Genomic DNA, 21418 nt, shown 5'->3' on the forward strand with positions numbered 1-21418 from the left:
TAGCTTAATACCAGAAGAATGTCAATTTTTTAATAATATTTTCCCAATAATGAAAAGCTATTAGAAAAGCTAAATCCAGGAGTTTGAGATCATATTTGATTAAAACTCAGAACTATTAATAAACCTAAGTCTAATCAAAGACTGCTGCTCTCCCCAGTTACAGGTGCAGAATTGCAACTATAAAAGTAGGTTGTTTTTTTTACAAAGATGCATGTCATAGAAGTGACTAGAAGAACTTAACACTTTCTGTAGTAGAATAAGAGACACAAACAAACCAAGATACAACCAAATTATGAGTAAGTACTATACAGTTTTCTCAGGTAACTGAAACCATTTATTCTTTATGCTCCAGTGAAGACTCATGAGCACCAAACTGTAATGGATCACATAGACATGAATCATGAAACATAATGTGTTAAAATGCAAATTCCCTAAACAGGATGAATTCCACAATCATTTCAAGAATATAAATTAAGTGAACTAGAACTTGTGCTTGTCAACACACATTGTTCCATCACTTCAAATTACTGTCAGCATAAGGGCATCACACAACTTCTGGGTCCTCATCTCCTTTGGCAAGTATCATTTTTTTTAAAACACACCACAGTGAACCCAACCAGACTGATGTGCTGATTTTGCAAATACAAGCTTACATCTAGGTCTCTTGTCACCAAGATATCAAAGTCCATTTTTCATTTGTTGGGCTACTGGCCCAAATTCAGGTCATTTTGCAGGTAGAATTGTATTTCCCCATAATTATTTTCTCTCATTGTTCTCATATTCCAGTGCTGGCAACAGTATATCTTTTTATTTAGACAAGGCTCTGCTCTTTCAATAATGCTAGTGTAGCTTAAAGATCATACTGGCAAATTAGTTTATAGTGGGAGTCGTACTACACACACACACAAAAAATCACATTATTCATTATTCCAATTAGTGTATTCAAAACTCCATGAAAGCTGTAAGTCTCTAATTTTAATTTGCACATTTAATGTGCTTTGGGTTACAACAGCATGACTGGGTTTGTGTGAGTTATTTCCACCATCTGCCATTTATTTTGAACACAAGGAACTATAAGAACATCCTGTATAGTCATATACTCCTTTACAACTACAGAAAACGTTATTATGTGTATTTATGCCTATCTTAATGAGCATACATAGTTACTGTATGAACTTCTTTCTGTGCATGAGCACAGTTAATACACATAAATTCATAATCAGTTTTGAAAGCAGGGATCTTCTCATATTTCGTATGTTTTTCAGACTTAGAAAAAAATAGGTTTGGTTTACTCCTGTAAAACAGGAAGTATAGGATTTTAGAAGAAAACACAGATAATTCAGGTCAATCAGGCCCTCAAAACTCATGACTACAAGCAATGAAGACAAATGTAATTACAGTTTGATGAATTAGAACACCAGAACTACAGACCTGAATGTTGTGGCGTATCAGTTTTCCATTACAAAGCACATAGTCAGACCCTTTGGAATGGCTCACTTTGGCATTACTGGGCTTTACTACTTCATGAGAACACATTGGCTTTGCTCAGGAGAGAAGTATGGGAAAGCCAAAGTTTAATTACAGGCCAAAGCAGCACTAGATTCTGTAAGATTAAATTCCTGTTTATAAGCCTACTTGTTTGTTTGGATTTTGCTTTACTGATAGCATTCTGACTACATAAGTCGTCCTTCAAACAAGTCCAGACACGATGCTGTTTTCATCGACAACGTTGTATGATGCAAGCATCATACACACCTTGAAGAGCTTTGGATTCTCAACAGCACCTCTCCTGCAGGCACAGATTACAGCAGCAGCATGCTTTAAACACAACCAAAGCTACACCAGCAAAGAGCACCCACCTGTCTATACATCAGTGTCAATACTAGGTACGCTTACAGGCAGAGCCATGCTGGTGAGAGATTGTACCTAATCATATCTCTTGACAAATCTACAAATAGCATATTGCAATGGACTAAGTCACAGAGAAATCAGGTAAAGCCAGTGCTGGACATGAAAATTAAATAATTCACTCATCACCAAACACATTCTTCTACTGCCATTAACTTTACCTGATATAGTTAAGTAGATGTAAAAGGACACAACCAGTCTGGAGGAATTTAAATCAGTAGAAAGGCGTTTTCCATTCTGAATAGTTTGTTTGCTTTTCCACCCAACTATGTAAGTTATATTGCAATAAAATGTATTACACAACTTCACAATCTTATATTCCATACTATACTGGGATAATTAAGACAAACAAAGCCTACCCCTCCTAAAATACTCTTTATATTTCAGAACAATTGAGAAACTTTGCAAACAAGTTTAAAAGGACTTGAATTTCTACCATTTTATAGAAGTAAAAAAATTACTTAAGGCAACTGGGCAGGATTATAAAATTATACAGTAAGTTAAACCTATCTTAAATTACTAAATCTTAAAATTATTCTCTTGGAACATGGACTTAGACATGGAGTCAAATGGTAAGCAGAAGAGAGACAGAAATTCTCTGTACACAGCATTACGCAGACTCTTCATGCAGGAAAAGGCTTTGTTTTTCCCCCTAGAAAAAAGCAAGCTTCAGAAGTTACTAGTACTGTAAACATCAATCAGTAATGACATAAAAGGTTTATCATAGTCAGTGGGAACAACACTAAAGCATTGCCTACATGTGCTCATAAGTATAGAATCTCATGAATGGAAACACTAAAAGCAAGGACAATTGACAGCATCGTCACTCCAATGATCTGTTTTCACAGGATTACTGATACCTTCAATTTCCCATTAAACCTATGTCCTGCTAGCATACGTGGCTTCAGTCTCATTTTGCCAAATTGTTTAAGAGACCACTCTCACAACTAGATGTGTGCTACTTTTTTAGGGATGGCAGCAACATACAGCTTCAAAACATTAAAAGTGCCACTGAGTAAGCAGCAGGTATTACATCTGTTGAAAATACAGAATCTATGCATCTACACCTACACCGAGTGCAGTTCGACTACTCAGTTTCACCTACCATATCACCATTTCAAGGTGAGGTCACCACACAAGAAGTCTGCTGTATGTTATAGCCATCAGTGTTGTAATTTTTCCTCATGAAAACACTGAATTAATAGTATAATAGTGTATTTTGAAAGAGACATGAATAACTTATATCAGAACTAGTTGGCTTCAGAGCATTGGATGATCCAGATAACATTAAGTCTCCTACCTTTACTAAAAGTAAATTACTGGCAGTAATAAATATGAATTGTCATGTACATAACCTGACAAACAGATGGACTGAAGTCCATTGCAATATAAAGGAGTAACACAATTGACAGTAAATTCTCAAGTTGTTCAAACTTTGTAATTTTTTTTTTTAAACAAAATCTTTTCCTGCATTGTCACCAAATCATCAGTTTGCAATTACGTGCTATCTGTGACTGAGCAACTGGGAGGTTGGGAGGTATAGGAGTTCCAGAATATTTTGAGAATTGACACAAACGCATTAACTGAGTTTTTCCACTAAAATGCTGCTGTATAGCACTTAAATGAGCCAGATCTTTCCCACCCATTCAATAATTTATCAAAAGCATTAGTTTTGTCATGACTTTGTAAACCTAAGAATGAACGACTTAAGTAAATGCTTTATCTTGTGACACTTCTAACAGCGACAAGACCCTTTACTCAAAATCCAACCTTGAAATATATAGAAAGCCATCTCACCGCAAAACATTTTCTAGCTAGATCTTTTTTTCCAAAGAGGACCCTGAATCATTAAATGCGAGGTGCAGAGATGCTCCAGACTGGGATGGCTGGTACAAGACAACTTTTTTCATTACATCCCATAATGGATAAAAAGTTTAGATTTACATTTCAGAAGTCATTCAGGAAGACCTAAGCCTTACTATATTGCACACTACAATTGCTAGCGTGAGGAAACTTGCCTTCTGGAATAAATGAGAGTTCGTATCAACATTCAAATGGAAAACCTTTATAAGGTTCAGTTTCAAGAACTGATGCACAGAAATGAGGTTAAAAAAAAAAACTGTTACAAAGTAGCTCATGGAGAAAGCATAGAAGTAGATGACGTTGAGATGAGCACAAGAACTATTCAGAGAACTTTTTATGGAAAAGAATCACAAACTTCTGTATTGCATTCCCTAGTAGTACCTGAGGTAACAGGCAGACATGAGTCATGTCCAGATATTATTTAGTCTGTTCCTACAGATTAAAGAACGGAAGCTGACAGAAGGAACTTTCAGAACTACTAAAACACACAATGAAGTACCATACCACATCTAGTTTTCACCTGCAAGATTTTCAAATCTATTGTCACACACAGCATAAAGTCTTCTTGGCTCAGAGTTTACTAGGGTTTCTGGAAAAATTATTGCAAAGGCAAAAAGAAACCTGTTACCTCATCTCATGGAGAGGTCTACCCATCCTGAGTTATAAAGTTTGATTGGACCAGTGCTTTCTCTTAGAATAGCATATCTCAATAAACTCCGATACTGGTTTTCACTCAAGACTTTGATCCTCCAGTTGCATCATTACCATAGTTGCTTGCATTTGCCCTCTTCCACTTTTAAGAACTTCATAGAATCATAGAATCACCAGGCTGGAAGAGACCCACCGGATCATCGAGTCCAACCGTTCCCACCAATCTCTAAACTATGCCCCTCAGTACCTCATCCACCCGCACCTTAAACACCTCCAGGGAAGGCGAGTCAACCACCTCCCTGGGCAGACCGTTCCATTGCCTAATGACCCTTTCAGTAAAGAATAACGTAAGAATTTCAGAAAATCTATCAAACCTAGGCTTTAAGAACTGGTTGCTCCGCCTCTCATTTCTCCCTCCCATCACACTTCACAAGCATTTCTTATCTCCAAAAGGTGTTAGTCAACACAATTTTCAGGAGCTTTTGGAAGATGATTCCCAACACAAGATTGTCTGAACTATTACTTGTTTAAGGAAGCTGAAGTTACCTGTTACTTTCCATTTCTTGCACCAGGTCTGAAACTCTTCATTATGCAGCAAGCTGACTCAATTTTTTAATTGAGAAGGTTTTCACCTTTTCTTCTCAAGTCAGTTTCCTACTGGTTTAACATGCTAAATCATCTCAGTGCAGACTCAGCCAACAAAAGGTAGGTGCAGCAAGGCAGAAATATGAATCATGAGGCTGGAAGGCAAGGAGGAGGAGTAATAGAAGATACTGAATAGCAGGAACCCTGCTTGATTTTATCTTTAAGGATAAAATTCCCTGGTGCCCATTAGCACCATCCAGATAATATTGTAGTCCTGGCGAGAGAAAGAGCCCAGACTGTTCATCTGAACTCTGAGCAGCTAGTCAGAAAGCACTCCAAAGGGCTCCAAGAGAATAGGTTCCCACCTGCTGAAGACAATGCAAAAGTCTTAAGGTATTATAATGGAGATTTTAAATACCAAAAGCCAGACACAGCATGAGGCAAGCAACTGTGGTCAGTGTTACAAGAATTCAGATACACTGCTTTCTTCAAGGCTGTCATTAAGAGTTTTCAGTTCTTCTGGATTCCTATTCCAGGAAAGTAGTCTCTTGTAAAGCTCTTGCCAGCAGAAGCAAAGAGATATACAACACGTCAGAAGACAAAGTTATGCTTCCAGCTAGCAGGTACATAAACTGAAGTGGGTTAAATACAATCTAACCTACTACCCCGACACACATCTTAAGATCTCCAATAGAGTATTATACTAAAAAGACAGAGACTTACACATCTGATTTCTATCCTGATATCATACACTGCATGATCAACTGATTTAGAATTAACGCTTCGGTTTTTAAATACAAAATAATTATCTGAATGACACTCACACAGGTTTCCAAGGAAGTCACTTAATCACAGCAATTACTTCCGAACTACAAAGTTACTCTGAAACTGCTCTCACTTTGTAGTTTAAAAACCCCTCACTTTAAGTAGCTCCAGAGGAAGTTCTTAAGTTGGATGAGTTGCTCAAAACCCCTCAAACACTACTTTAAAAAGCACTTAAAATCTGGAGGGAAAAAATAGAGCAAGTTAATAGCAATACAAGATATTATGTTATCAGTAAAGTGAAATAAAAGCAGTGGTTAAGTATTTTCAAATTTGTATTTCCAAATTATATTTATGATATTTCTACTGTTTTGATTTTGTTAAGGTACTTCAAAGCCTGATGGTTTGGAAATCTTGTAGAAGTCCTGCAAACAACAGACCTGCAAGTACCTGGCACACAAACCAAATCCCAAAACTTTTCTCACCCTGCCGTGTAGCTGCAGCATAAAATGCAATATCACCAAGACAGATTAGTTCCCCTTATCCACTTCAACACTCAACTGGTGAGGTATTGTTTCCGAGAGCAAATTTAACCTGGATTGAGCCATTTGTATTAAAAACTACCTGTTTTTAAAAGAAAGTACGTTCAAACCCAATGCTGAGTCGCTTTACCAGAGGAGAAAAAAAACTAAACTGGTTTTCCCCAAGGAAGTTAGAAATTACTTACCTGAATTGTCACAAGGCTTTTAATATCAACAGGACATGCTCTAAGAAACATGAATGCCACAGGTGGGTTTTTAGCCCCCATTTTTAAAATGGCATTAATTTTAATAAATATTGCCACATAAAAAAAAACCAAACAAACAAAACCCAAACAGGACTGGAAAATCTTTCTATCAATTATATTTAAACCTTTCCTGACAGACATTTGTCTAATCTATTCATTAAAATTTAATTACTGGTATGGGAATTCTACAGACCATGCTTTTAAAGCCTTAGACCTAGACTATATTTTGTCAGACTTTCAACTAAGTAACTGAAAAAAATCAATCATCCAGAAAAGAATTCATACCACAATATAGATAAATGTAAAACCTTACTTTTTCAGAAAAACAGACTTTTTAGCTCTCAAGAAAGTACCTTATTTTTTCCAAAACAGAAGCCATCACCTCTTGAATAAAACATTGTACAAAACTGAAAGCAATTCTTGATATGAAACAGCATAAGTTTCATTTAACAATCCTGACATATGCTGACAAAGTAACAGAAACTTCACACAACTGCAAGCAAACAAAAATTCTGGGTCTGGAACTCCTCGTTCAATATTTGAAATGTTTGTCAAACACCAAAGAACCATGATAAGGAACTATTTGATCCTGTGTAAGAAATGAAGGCACTACATCTCAGTAATTTTTCTTTTTTTTTTTTTAAAAAAAAAGCTATCTTCTTCAGCTGTAACAACAGGTACCCTCTGGAGAAGAGAGGAAACACCTCAGTATCATCTGAATTCCTCCCCTGATAACGATCACAGCATTCTGGAATTACTGACAGCTTTGCCTTAAAAGTAGCTAAAAATAAGGAATAATGCTTCTTCACTCCACCATGAAAAGGTCCACACGTATATCCATTCAAGGGTAGTAATCTATTTTAAAACAAGAATTTATTGTGTTGTAGTATAAAGACACTAAACACAAAACAAAGTGTTTAACAACATGAACATTGACACGCAATAAAGATCGTTTCAAGCCAATTCCATAACCACTTCATGTGAGAAATTCCAAGTGAAAGAGTTACATGCACATGGTCACCCTAAGGAAAGGATGGCACCACCTTCATCTAATTCAAGCCCTGTTTCAGGACATGACAGCATTGTCACAGTTGCATTATTTTGAGGGCTTAAGTGGTATACAGGTCAACTTACCCACAGATCGACAAGAGAAACAATGGAGGCATTTTTACTGTAAACTAAAAAGACCTGAGGTACATTCTCTTCTCATCTACCTCGCAGTTTTTTGATCTAAGAATACTGGGGGGGGGGGAGGAAGGGGAATTAAACAGCAGCATAAATTTCGTTATTTAACTTAATTGTAGCCATGTGATAGTATAGATCAGTAAAATGTTTGATACTCTGCACTACAACGCACATCTTCAACAAAATACATACAGCATATCATAAAGCTTCTCTGAAACCATGTATTGTATGGCAAGCCACCATATGAAAAGATTCATGCACCCAAGATGTACTTGAAACGTTTCTTCACAGACATCTTGTATCATAATAAGGTCTCTTCTATGTGGATTTGATAGGACCCCTTATGTGAACCATTCATAAACAAATTTCTCAATTGCCTCAATCAATACAGAGCAGTTAACGTGAACATATAGATTAAGTATCAGATTACTGCTCTTTCAGATAAACTATTTCCAAAAATAACCAATTTGATTAACTCACAACAATAAAATTTTGCTGAACAAAAAGTTAGGAGTGGAACTATGTCACTTGCTTAATATTATTTTTGGCTCTGAAAAGAAACTGAATTCTATGCTTTAAAGGCTCACTGTGAAATTATAAACATACATCAAATTTATATCCAAACCTAGATTTTTACCATTGAGTTTTAAAGGCCAAGAGATATTTTGAAATACAGTAGAAAAAATAGCAGTTCCTGAAGTATATTGTAGCCTGACTTCACCCGCAATATCCATAATTCAGCTGCTGTACAAAATACTCCTCTGAAGCAAATCCATATGAACTCTATCCACCCTGAGTTATGCATCTATGTTCTTTTTAAATGTTTTAAACATTAGGTAACAGAGAAGTATGTACAAGGCTATAAAACTTGTCAGTTATCATACAGCAGTAAGAAAAAAAAAAAATCAGTATTTTCAATTTTCTGCTTGTTATTGTAGTTACTCATTCTGGACTGGGGTGTTTTTTTGGCTTTTGTTTGTTTTTACATCAAGTAGTTACTTGATTCAGACATTCATGCATTAATCACTCAATTTTTTTTACTTTTTTTTTTTTTTGAGTGCAACAATAAGGCAACAGTAAAAAAAAGTTATAGAAATTTTGCATATGTGTAAAGGTATTAAATTTATAAAAGTGCTTCCTAAAAAGACAACCTAATTGCAGTATCAAAATATTACACAGTGGTGAGAACAACTATCTATTATTTCAATAAATGTTGCCCCATAGAAAAAAAAAGTCTATCTGATTTTAGGCTTTTCCCCCTTTTTTGGTGAAGTAAAAGCCTTGAAAAAAAAATGCTATGGCTGCATGGGACAAGCAAGTTAAGAAAATATACCTTTGTCTAAACTTAAATAAGAAGGTCCACACTTTTTTGTCAAAACATTAAGCCTCTGTCAAAAATGTATTTTTTTTTCTTTTATAGTACAGGATTAAAAGACAAGATGATGCTTACAAGATAAAGAAATAATTTACATGAAAATATCTTCTGACAAAGCTTTTCAATCAAAATATTGTTTTGTAACATTCAAACATGACATACAACAACAACAGAAACAGTGAATGCAAACAAAAAGTGTTATATGGATTGCTTTCAAACACATAAATAAATGAAATATTGGTGTACGCAGTAGGGCTCATGCTGATGGCTAGCAGGAAACAGTGTGCAATCTATTTGGAAAAAGCTCTAAACTACAAATTAAAAGCCCAGTTATGGACTGCAGCAAGTTCAGTTGTATCACTGCCATCCTCTCCTATCTTCAAAATAAATTCTTGATTAAATCATTCATACCCTAAATTACTCATACCTTTGCTTCAGAGATATGAATAACTATATACAAAAAGTAGTTTTATTTCGCCATAGGGATAACATTGTACCTCTCTGCCAATATCACTTGAAACACCTCCCATGTCAAAACAATTTGACAGCAGATAAAGAATTTAATAAATATGCAACGATCTTAGCACAGTCCTTCAGCTAAGCATGTTTAACTCATGCTGCTAGTTTTCTGATCACAGTGCATAGAATCCAAATATAATAGAAAGGGGTGGCTTTCAAGGTAATGGTATATCCCTTGCTTATAATCCAAATACTTTCGTAAGCTTGTCATGCATCAATCTTTTTTTTTGTGGCAGGAGCAAAACCTTTCCCTGGTACAATGTCCATTGCCGGCAATGGATGCACCAAAACCGCCAAGGAGCTCAGTGTTATTGCACAATATATGAAGACCTGGAATTCTTCCAAAGCTTAAAATAAAAATAATGGAATTATTCTGACATTTCTGGACACCTGCATTAATACTGTATGACTAATAAAAGCATGTCAGTTGCATGGACTGAACCAGCGATCAACATGCGCCCAGAATGCACACTAGTAAAAATGCAGTCAAAGGAAGTAGTCTTCATTGCCTATAGGTCACTTCCAGTCAAAGGTTAAAGTTCAAAGACTGAATGATCAAAGTGCTCATTTTCTCAGTAGGACTATCTTCTGCTACGAGGATCACAAAATGGTGGCATCAACATGTGTCATCTTTAAAATAAAAGAAGAGCATTTATGGAAAACATATAAACATTTCTAGGCCATATTAGCAAGGTGCTGTAAGCAGAAACAATTCCTAGCATAGACAGTAACATGCAGGGGAAATAACATCCATTAAATAATTCTGTGGTGCTGTTAAATGATGACTCAGGAAAAAAGAAGAGAATATCAAGAATATTACTTCCAAATATCATATACACTCCCAAACATGCAAGTATTAGCAAGTATGCCATTCAAAGAACAGTCATTGTCTACACTGATAGCTTAAATAAGAGTTGGCAGAGTGGGCTTGGTTCACCTGATGCATTTTCAACCCTTTATATATATACATATATATATACTTATATATATGTGTATATATATATTTCATTCATTTATTTCTCAAGAATCAACACAAACTATAGCTGACAGAACTATGTAAAAATAACAGTCTACTATAAACCTAAAATCTTAAACCTGAAAATAATTCACATGCACTAAGTTTTACATACTGTGATTGGACAGAACATATTACAAAAAGCGTATTCTATGCCCATCTTTTCTGTATGGTGCTCAATATTTAAGTATTTGTCAGTGAAAGCTCTTCTTTTTAAACTCTCTCTTCCACACATCAGCCTGCAGTGTATTTGCATCTGGTAACAGTAAATACTAAGATTGCTAACAGAAACCAAACTGACTGTCTGGTTATCTGTGACTCACTTAACTTGTAACATTGCACACCTAGAAAAGGTAGTCTCATAAACAGTATTTTTACTGTTCACAGATTTAGTATGTATAAGTAGAATGAACCAATTCTACAGTCTCACTGGAAAACATGATGTCATCAATACTGTTACATGTAAAAAAAAAAAAAAATCTCCATTTTGCTAGTGTTCTGTATATGTAAAAAAGATTGTACAGAGATGCAAGAGAGACAGAGGGGGTTTTTAAACTATGTACTGAATGTCCGGGCCAAATATCAGTGAAAACACTTTCTACTTACGAGAAAATAAACAAACCCAAATCCAAAAGCAGTAAGGAGGTGCTGGTTGAAAAAGAACATTGTCATCTTTTCTCACAAAAACCTACCTCCTGACAACAATAAAGCCAGGTAACAGAGCTTTATGCAAACAATTTCAGCTTGGATTTACAAGAAAACTGTATCTGGAAGATTCTCCTCTGTCTTCAACACAACATGATCAACTCAGATTGAAATTCAACATGAAGTTCAGAGCAGAGTTGAAACAGACATTGGATAGGACAGAATCTAGAAATATTTTTAGTTAGCAAAGATCAGGAATTTTGAAACAGGGCTTGTGAGGACATCAGTTTGTAGTAAATAAGGCTCCATAACTCTGCTTATAGAATAAGTTGTTTTGTTGGGGCAGGGATGAAATGAGAGATTAAAAACTCTGTAATAAGCTAAATGCAAACAGACATGTTTACATGTCAATATATCTCAAAGTGCCATTGTATCCTGCTGTGCTCATACCCATTTGCTTCACATCAGTTCTCAAACATGCGCTATTTGCTCTCAGATAAATAAACTCCAGGTACATACTGAAAATAAAAAAAAAATCCCCCAAATGCATATGTTAAGTGATGACAGCTTTCTTCCTTCCTCTTCAAAACACAGGGATTCAATTTCACTTTAAAGCTAAGCCAGTTCAATGGCTACCTGATGACAGAAGAGGCAGAACCACTCTGTATTCTCCCTCCTCATGTTCTTGTATTAGCACTGGCATTTGCTTCACCCAGTGGTTACCCTTGGACAGTTGACTTTCTTGGTTGGAATTGTTTTTTCTCTCCTAATTAACCCAGCTTAAAGTGGTTCAACCACTCGTTTAGATATGCAACACTTGAGTTGAAGCAGATGGAGAAAAACCAACATGACAGATAGACCTTTTCCAAGGTCTTGCAAATCTTTTCAGGTGTACATTATGTTGAAGACAGTTCTTTTCCAAAGAGAGATGGTTAAACTTAGCAGATAAGCTACACTTCCCATTCTAGTGCAACCCACCATTTCTCCAAATCCATTAAGAAAACACTGAAAATTTAAAGAACACACCTTGGAAGTCTTGTTCTATGTTTACAGAGAAAAAACAAACTTGTAACTGAGAAAAGGAGCAAGTAACACACAAAACTAAAAAGAAAAACCCTCTAGCATTTAAGAAATCTTTTGTCCAATTGATACCAGGCATCTTTTATTTTTTAATTTAAGAATTTAATGTTAGGGGAGAAAGTCACAATTATGACCTCCTTTGTAATTAGTACTTAAAAGGGAAGTTAAACAGATGAAAATATTATGAAGCAAAACGGTATGAGTTATTTAAATGAACTGACTTGCCTTCTGCCTCAGGTTGGTTTTCAGGTTGCTCTCAATTTGGGAGAGGAAGGCTTTCCTGACTTTCAGAAAACAGCCATTGTGTAGTTACTTCAAAGTAATTAAATTACTTATTCAGCAGACTTTAAGCAGCTTGATGGTTTTGAACCACAATAATAAAGCTACTTTCAGAGTCAGGTAACCCACATTTCTTTCAATACTCATTTGGTGTTTTGCTTGTTTAACACAAATTGAATTTCATGAATAGCAAATCAAAGTAGTATCTGCAGACTGTTCTTTTTTGATAGACTTCAATTCTGAATCAAAATGAGACTAGTACAAATTCACAGTAGACAGAACATATTCTGATCACAACATAGCCAATAAATGAAACTTCACTTGTTTCTCTTTAAAAATAACTAGTAAGTGAAAATAAAAATAGCTACTAAAAATTCTCCCAAAATTGCCAGTAAAGAGAAAGCAAAACTAGAAATGGATAAGTACTAGACACATTACAAGAGTGTGAAAACAGGAAGAAAAGAGAAACTGAGTACTGAACAACCTGGCAAAGATGAAAAATCCAGCCTTGCAGGCAGTAAGGTTATTATTCTTAGAGCAAATTTTAAAAACGACATAATATACAACTACACCATAAATTGTAGCGAATTTCTTAACTGCCTCTTAATCCCATGACATACAGCGCTCCTCTTACTGTAATTGAAGTCACTTTAAGAGATATTATTAGTGCATTATGAGAAACAGAGTTTCATTCTGTTAGATTACCATATATCAAAACCCATGGGTCTCAGTAAGTATTATGAAACTCTCGAGTTGTTCTTATTAAGGCATCCATGGCTTTAAGAATTTAAGGGTGAAGGCTTTGGCATTTGCTTCTCCAGTTATTAACTCCTACTGCCTCAAAATACATAGTCTCATTTCATGCAGCGGACAAAGTGTGTCCTGGGGTGGGGGAGGCAGCGAAAACAGAGAATATCTTATGTCGGAGCCTTCAGTGAAAGGCAATAATGGGATCATCTCCTCCTGCACCACCCTCGCATACAGTATTATCTGCTCTAACACATCTCTTCCCAAAAAATACACGGGCTTCTGATAATCATGATTAGTATATTATTTTTCTAAGGCAAGCAAAGAAAGCATTGGCCAGGAAGAGAGGAGAGAAAAAAAGCACAGCCTGACTCTACTTCCTCCTTTTTATTTTCCTGACCAGTGGAGCAGATAAGTACGTACAACCAACCCCGACTCTGGGAAGAGGATGACAAATGTTGAGGCAGAAGAAAGGAGAAAGTCAGACAGAGAGCACATAAGAAAGAAAACAAAACAAAACACACGAAAAACCCCACCAAACCAACACAATACTAGCAGGGCAGACACTGTAGTAGCACATGCAGCAATTCTAGTACACTATTTTTTTATCATGTACATGTAGAATCTTATTACTATATTATTGACTATTAGTTCATAAGAGCCTTTCCTTTAAGTCAGCCAACTGTCCCACATTGGAAATTCTGATTAACAGCTGAAATCTATTAAAACATACAATTGTTTACAAACATATACGCATCTTTTAATTGCTATAAAAGCTCTTAAAGCATTAGGAACAACAAAAAAAACCCTGAGTTCAGAGCTAAACCTGCTTTCATTAGGGACCTTCCCCAACCTCAAACTTAAGACTCTTACAGACTAATACAGTTTTACAAGAACTTCCATTCAAATTCAGTTCTACAATTTGAAATATATAAATCTGTGCTGTTTAAATTTCCACAAGGAATTGTTAAAACGTGACAAAAAAAAAAATCAGAGCAGAGTATCTCAAAAACAGGATTTCAATGACTTTTTGAAATTTAGAAAAAGTAGTTTAAGGCTTTTAACGCATTTATCCAACTTTCCTACATTTTAATTGTCTTCAGCCTGAAAAAAAAAATCTTTAAAATTCCTGTTCCTAGTTAAATACTTACCATGATACCACCATTTTGTTTTCTTTGGATTCTTGTTACACGTTCTTACATAAAATGAATTATCTGGAGGTCGCCTCTGCAACAGAAGAAAAGACCTACAAATAATCAAATAATCCTCATATTGTAATACATGGGCTACTTAATGAGCTTACGAAAGGCTACCACGTGAATGCAGTGAAAATAAGGTAAAGGCAAGGCCAGACCTTTGTCAAGGAAAATCTCTTAAAGATCCAGTTAACAATTCTTAGTGGAGATACTCCAAGCAAAAAGTTAATTAAAAATACTGAAGATTTTGGAGATAAAGGTAGAAATAAACTAACAAACAAAAAAAAGAAACAAAACACCCACAAAAGAAGAACAGCTGCTGTTCAAGAAGAAACCCAAATGAAATACCTTTGCTGTTTGGAATCTAGTTCTGACTTATTAGATCCAATTCATATCCATTACTCTCAGCCTGGAAGGGCTGAAAAAAATGAACTTAAATATCTATATCTGATCAATATTTCACACTCTTCAGCTTTCTTTGTGTCATCATAATGCAAAACCAAAGTCATCGGATACAATACAAAGCCACTGTGGGGATGTTTTTCAACCACACATGAGGAGGACTGATTGGGATAGGGCAAATAAGCATGCTTGGATAGCACAGATACACAAGCTCTGACCACATCTAACTTCCACAGATATTCCACTGCAAAAGGAATAGTCAAGAGGAAAAAAGGGTAGTCACTTTACAAAAAAGGTCTAAGATAGCAGTGTCACTCATCCACAACCAAAAAAGTAGCTTGGGACTACTTACTTCCCTGAAATGAAAATTATCAAGATCACTGAAATGATCAGCTGCAAAGCTTTAAACGCCTGCAGTAAAGACATTTAAAGTCATTTTGCGCTGCCTACAGAGGCAGACTCAATCTACAAAGAACTGTCCTAAAAATTATTAAATTCACATTTAGTACAGCTAGAAGGGTTCCATTCAGCCCTCTTTTCCAATAATGATATCTGAGCAGGTTACAATGAAAACAGGGACAAAGGACAAAGTACTCATTGCACTGTTTATTTTGCAGTTCTAGCTTAGTATTTCTTCAGTAGTAGAAATGTAGATACAGTAGTTTCACCTATTTTAGAATCTGAAAAAGGAAAATCTCACTTTGTAAAGTAGACATTCATTAACTTACACTTTTTCTACTTCAACAGTGCTAAAAAAGCACATACCTTTTCTTTGCAGCTGGAAAGCATGCTAATAATGCTAAGACAAACAGATTGCACTGAGAGAGCTGGAGACCAGTCTTCTGTTAGAATGGATAAACAGATATGACCATTGCTATAAACATGAGGATGAACTGGGATATTGTCTCCAGTAAACATGACCTAAAAAAAAAAATTAAACAATTGTAGTTCATTGTCAACACTTCAAACAAGACTGTATTGTTTTTGATAAAACAATATCTTAAGAAATGCATCTGTCATTTTCACATACACTAAATGATACACTTCATTAGTTTCATTCATTTTTGGAAGCTATTAATTGACAAGTAAAATAAAACAATGGAAATTAAATAGCTAGCGAAGACGAAGTTAAATAAATGGTTAAGTGCACACGGGGTTCCACAAGTACTTATACAGGATAGAAAAATGCAAAGCTAACAGTGTAAAGACATCAGACTAAACCTGCAGTCTCAAGTTTTTCATGCCCTAAGGAATACAGTTGGCCAGCCAACACTGTGGCATATGAAATAATCTACTATGTTATACACTAGGAAATAGAGATTCTCAAATGAGTGTTTCTATAACCCTGGACAAAACAGAAATCAAGTTCTTGATAACTCATCCAGGTTCCAGCATAAAAAGTAAAATGCATCAATCTTATTAACTATAAAGGACTTGTACAACAAAAGTATGTTACCATATTGGAAATATTTTTAGATCATTATTTCAAATGGAATATGCTTTTATTTGACATGGATGAATATGGAAAAACAGCATTTAGAACCTTAACTCCTCTCTACTAACAGATAATATTACAGTTAAAAATAAAGGTTAGAAAAGCAATTTTTACAACTATTGCTCTTACATGAAGATTTGTCAAATGTTTTTGGCTCAGGACAAGTGAAACTTTTGTAGCAGCATTAGCCTCCTGAGCTCCTTATCCTACATAACCACTATCATCTTTTATGCAATGATATAATAAATTGACACTTGTAACCAAGAACACCCAGAAGCCTCTTAAGTGTTTCTCCTGAGTTATATAGATATATGTATGTGTACAAATATATATATTAACTAGGACCATGCCGCTGCTCTCACACTACCCCACACACACCTTCTGCCTGGGCAGGATGACGAGGAGAATCAGGAAAAAAGGAAAATTTTTCGCTTGAAAAAATACCAGTTTAATAGAATAGCAAAAGGAAGAGAGAATAATGGTAATAATAATAGATACAAAACAAGTGATGTACAACACAATTGCTCATCACCTGCAGAGACAGATGGGGCCTTGGGCAGCCTGATCCAGAGGGATGTCCCTGCCCATGGCAGGGGAGTAGGAACGAGATGATCTTTAAGGTCCCTTCCAACCCAAACTATTCTGTGATTCTATGTTTTTCTTATCAGCATTATTCTCATACAGCAGCTGCTGTATGAAAAATTAAGTCTGTCCCAGACCAACTTATGCATCACCTGGCAATAGCTAAAAAATGTTTTATCAACATTATTCTCCTATTAAACACAAGATGCAGCAGCTACTGGGATGAAAGTTAGCTCTGTTCCAGACAAAACTAGAAAAACACAATACAATCCATCACTGATAAAAGAAAAAAAGCAACACCATGATATAAGAAACTGAAATTAGAGAGCTTAATCTATTTGCCAAGTGGCAGATCGGTTTCTAAGGCAGCAGAAAAACTGGATGCAGAATGTTCTTTCATAGATCTTTGAAATGGTATTTCTCAAGCACTGAAGAAGCTTACCTTCATAATTCACTAATGTATTTAGGTTCTGAGGTCTTCCTTTTATAGGCAAATCAGAACTAGGCATACTAGATAAGTAAAAGCATGCACAGTACGACAATGTACATTAAAATGCAGAAAACAACCAAGTGATTAAGCAGATGAAGTGTAAACTGTCAATTCACAGTAAGTAGATTTGCAAGAGAGCGAATTATGACCCAGAGGTTTGTAATACAGAATGAACCTACTGCACAGCAGTGTTTATATAACAAATTCTAGCCATCTACAACAATCAAGCACTCGGTACTTAAATTCTTTTTTTTTCTGTGCTAAAATTCAGTGTACACGTATAGATCTAATTTGCTGTTTTATAATAAACTGCACGGAGTCACACACACAGGCTGGGTAATGAGTATAAACAGGACCTACTCAAAATCAAATCAAAGTGGCTACTCTCTTGTAGATCATTTATGAGTATTTCACTGCAAATCTGATGAGGTACAGAAGTACAGGTGACCAGTTTGTAAGAAACAGTGAAACTGAAAAGCTGAAAAGTCAGCATTCTAATTTTTATCACAGTACACAAAAATATGCAGTGTTTATAGTTTAAGTGTCTCCCTCAGCTCCATGATTCAGTTTCAACACCAGTGAGTGCAGTGTAAGAGATCACTTGTGGAACTTTTAGCTGAAACAGAAAGGACAAGAGCTAAGCTACTCTTACTTTTCCTGGTCCTTTTTCAGAAAGGCAGGCTTGATAGCCAAACTACTCTTACCTGCCACATTTTGTAACATTTCCCTCAGATAATGGAGGGATGGGATGGACAAAGTTCATTCTGCAGCCTAGCAGTATTGCTGCCCTTTCCATTCTTTAGGTTGCCATGAATGCAACATCGTACCTCACACCTCGGTGATAACATCTAGATTTGCAGGCCTCTCAAAGATGTCACCTATTTACAAAAATACCTACCACAAGCACAATATTTCTCCTGCTGTATTAACAAGTGCAGCAGAGAAGATAAAAGACACATAAAAACCAACTAGAATAAAAGAGTTGGAATGAAAACAGAAGGGACAAAGCAGCGGTCTGTTGTTTACTCCTAGACCACGGTAAAGTGGATCTTACTACTTTACCCTGTGTTGCTCTTTCACATAAGTATCAACCTGAAAGAAGCCTCCAGTTCACATTGTTCTTCCATCTCCTATGAAACCAAGCAGACTGGCAGAGCCATTTTTGAAAGAAAAGGCATCCCCCCAGTGTGTTTAATAGAAATTAAAGCAACTAAGCCTCAACTTAGAATATATGGATAACATTATTAATGAGTATGCATCACACAGCTATAACGTAAAGTTAGTGTTAAGCAACAAGGAAGAAAGTAGTTACCTGAGGCGAATCAAAAGGATACCGACTACTGAACTTAAATAGGAGCTGAAATTTCTCCCCTTCATACAGTGTTCCCGGAGCACCTTCCATGTCTACAATCCACCTATGAAACAGCAAATAAAACTTAGTATTGTGGACTGACAAACTATAATTTTACTCATGGAGCTCAAGACTAATCAAACTGATTATCAATCACAGCCAAACCACTTAAACTATCTATTAGTATCATAATGATCACAAAGGTGAACAACATCAAGCATACATTTGAAAGAAGCAAGCTTGGTATTTTACACATAGGCATTGATATGGTGCTGCAAATTATACAAGCAATTATGACTTCAACTCCACAAAGGCTCATCAGTTCAGAATAAAATGACTGTTAGTGTGAGACAACAAAGCTGAAAAAAAAGACCTGTTCCAGAGTTTATTCCAACACAAAAAACACATTTGGAAGGAAACAAACAAGTACATGTTCTCTTTCATGACACTTTTCTGTCAAGAAAATCATCAATACAGCTTATTAAAATAAAATCTGTATCCAAGAGGGAAAGGCAATGCTCCTCTTGCATTTGCATCTGTGAAAAACTAAGAAATTAAATGGTATTTAACCAGACAGGTATGGAATCAAAACTGGAAAAGCTGAGAGTATAAAAAGGAAAAAGGTCACAGAAAATTAAAAACAAAGTAACAAAAAAAGGACGATTTGCAACTCAAGAAAAACACCTCAATATATTATAGCATTCTTTTTCCCCTACCTCTGCTTCTTCCATTATAACAACATGGAAGTAACTGACAGGTGGAGTTGGCAGAGGCAGGAGTGATTTTTATTGCTGTTGGGTTTGGGTTGGGTTGTTGGGGGAGGGTTAATCCAGTCAAAAACAGATGTTTTGCATAATGTTCAGCATATACAGCAACACTGCTATTTAACTTTGGTTATTTTGGAGTTCTTTTGGTTATCGCTTAATGCCATCCTTTGCAGTACCACTTCCCTGTTTTTGTCTTTCACCCTTGATTTAGTTTTACACATTTGAGCAACATGATAAGCTAAAGATTCAGCAAGAGACTATAAAAATGCTCAGTTAAGATTTATATCTGACTAAAGTGAGGCAGCTGAGGTTACAATGTGTTCAGAAAAAGCTGAAGTGTCCTCCAGCTGGCAGTCCTAACAATCTTATTCCCAACCGCTCCACCTTCCTGTCATATATACTCTCCCTGTGTATTTAAGCTGAGAACAGTTTTTATATCACCCTCTATCATTTTGTCTCCATTTTGGTTAGTTTGGATTTTGGGTAGAGTTGGGGTTTTTTGGGGGGTGGGGGGTGGTGTATTTTTTGTGAAAAACTGCTTCCCTACTGAACTGCCAGCTGCCACACACTTTGAGGAACGAATCTTCAATAGCAACAGGGTGATGCCTGTATAAGCATTCCGTATTTTAATTTTGCAACACTCCTTCAATTTAATTCATCTGCACTCCAGACGGCTCATCATTTCTTACGCTCTCTGCTTTTACATTTGTATATATGTTGCTTCAACATTCTTCACCTTTATTGGTCCTTGTAATCCAGAACCCCCACCTTCAAGTTTTTAAATTAGTTTCAATATATTAAGTAGAAGATAACTCTGCCAGGACTTTGCACCTTTTATGGTCAAGGAATCACTAGAACCCGGTGCTTCCTGTGCGCTTTACAGTTTAGCCATCTCAAATTTCTAATCTTTGTGTATTTCAAATAGATAATTGCTTAACACTTCAAATGACCCAGTTACGTCATGGGATCAAACTATTTTATTCAACATCTTTCAAACCCAAGCTAGTATGCTACACAAATCTTCACTGCATCAGTTCAAACTGCAACTTAAATAATGAACTCCGAACACACTACTTGACACCAAAAACCTACTTGTGACAGGAAGCTTCTGAAACACTGGTAATCCCAAAATCTAGCATAACAGTACATACAAAGTTTTTATTTGCAAGGTATTATAAGGCATCAAAATTGTACATAGCAGCAGAATAATAAGATAGTACTCTCTGAACAGAGACATCCTAAAAAAGAGGAAATCCACAAACAAAAAAAAAAAATCCAACTTTTTTCCCCCTCTTTTCCATCTCCTAATCTGCTGAAACTTTCACTTTTGTTGTTGGTGTTTAAATGAGTGAAAAAACACGTGCAATATTAGATAGAGTCCTTTTCACTGAAAATTTCAGTATTTTCCTTCCTAAAGAAACAAAAGTTGTAATTCAGCAATTATACAATAGTTTATTACTATTTGTATCAAATTCTGGGAAGTGCTACTTCAATTTGTTTTACTCATATTCATCTGCATGAAGTATCACAAAAAAAAAGCACCATTTAAAAAATAATAGCAGTGTTTAACTCCGTACATAGAAGACCTCATGTAACACTGAGTGCCCCATCAAAATCGCAGACGTGAAGCTACACTAGAAGTCAGCTCTATGTTATGTTTTTAAATTGATCCATCAATCAATATTATAGTCCAGAACATACTGCCCAAGATTCATACCCTCATAAATGTTTACA

General features: G+C 35.7%; 1 protein-coding gene across 1 annotated transcript in view; it reads right to left on the bottom strand.

Annotated features, from left to right (window-relative positions):
- Positions 1-7396: 7396 nt before the first annotated feature.
- UBE2W (ubiquitin conjugating enzyme E2 W) overlaps positions 7397-21418 on the bottom strand; it is a 31916-nt gene continuing 17894 nt past the window's right edge. Inside the window, exons 3-6 of the mRNA XM_069854272.1 lie at positions 18879-18981; positions 15765-15920; positions 14553-14628; positions 7397-10265 (exon numbers count right to left, since the gene is read on the bottom strand). Coding sequence (XP_069710373.1) covers positions 10252-10265; positions 14553-14628; positions 15765-15920; positions 18879-18981 — 349 coding nt within the window. The 3' untranslated portion in view covers positions 7397-10251. The remainder of the gene's footprint in view (positions 10266-14552; positions 14629-15764; positions 15921-18878; positions 18982-21418) is intronic.

The sequence above is a fragment of the Phaenicophaeus curvirostris genome, chromosome 3, assembly GCF_032191515.1.
Source record: "Phaenicophaeus curvirostris isolate KB17595 chromosome 3, BPBGC_Pcur_1.0, whole genome shotgun sequence".
NCBI lineage: Eukaryota > Metazoa > Chordata > Aves > Cuculiformes > Cuculidae > Phaenicophaeus > Phaenicophaeus curvirostris.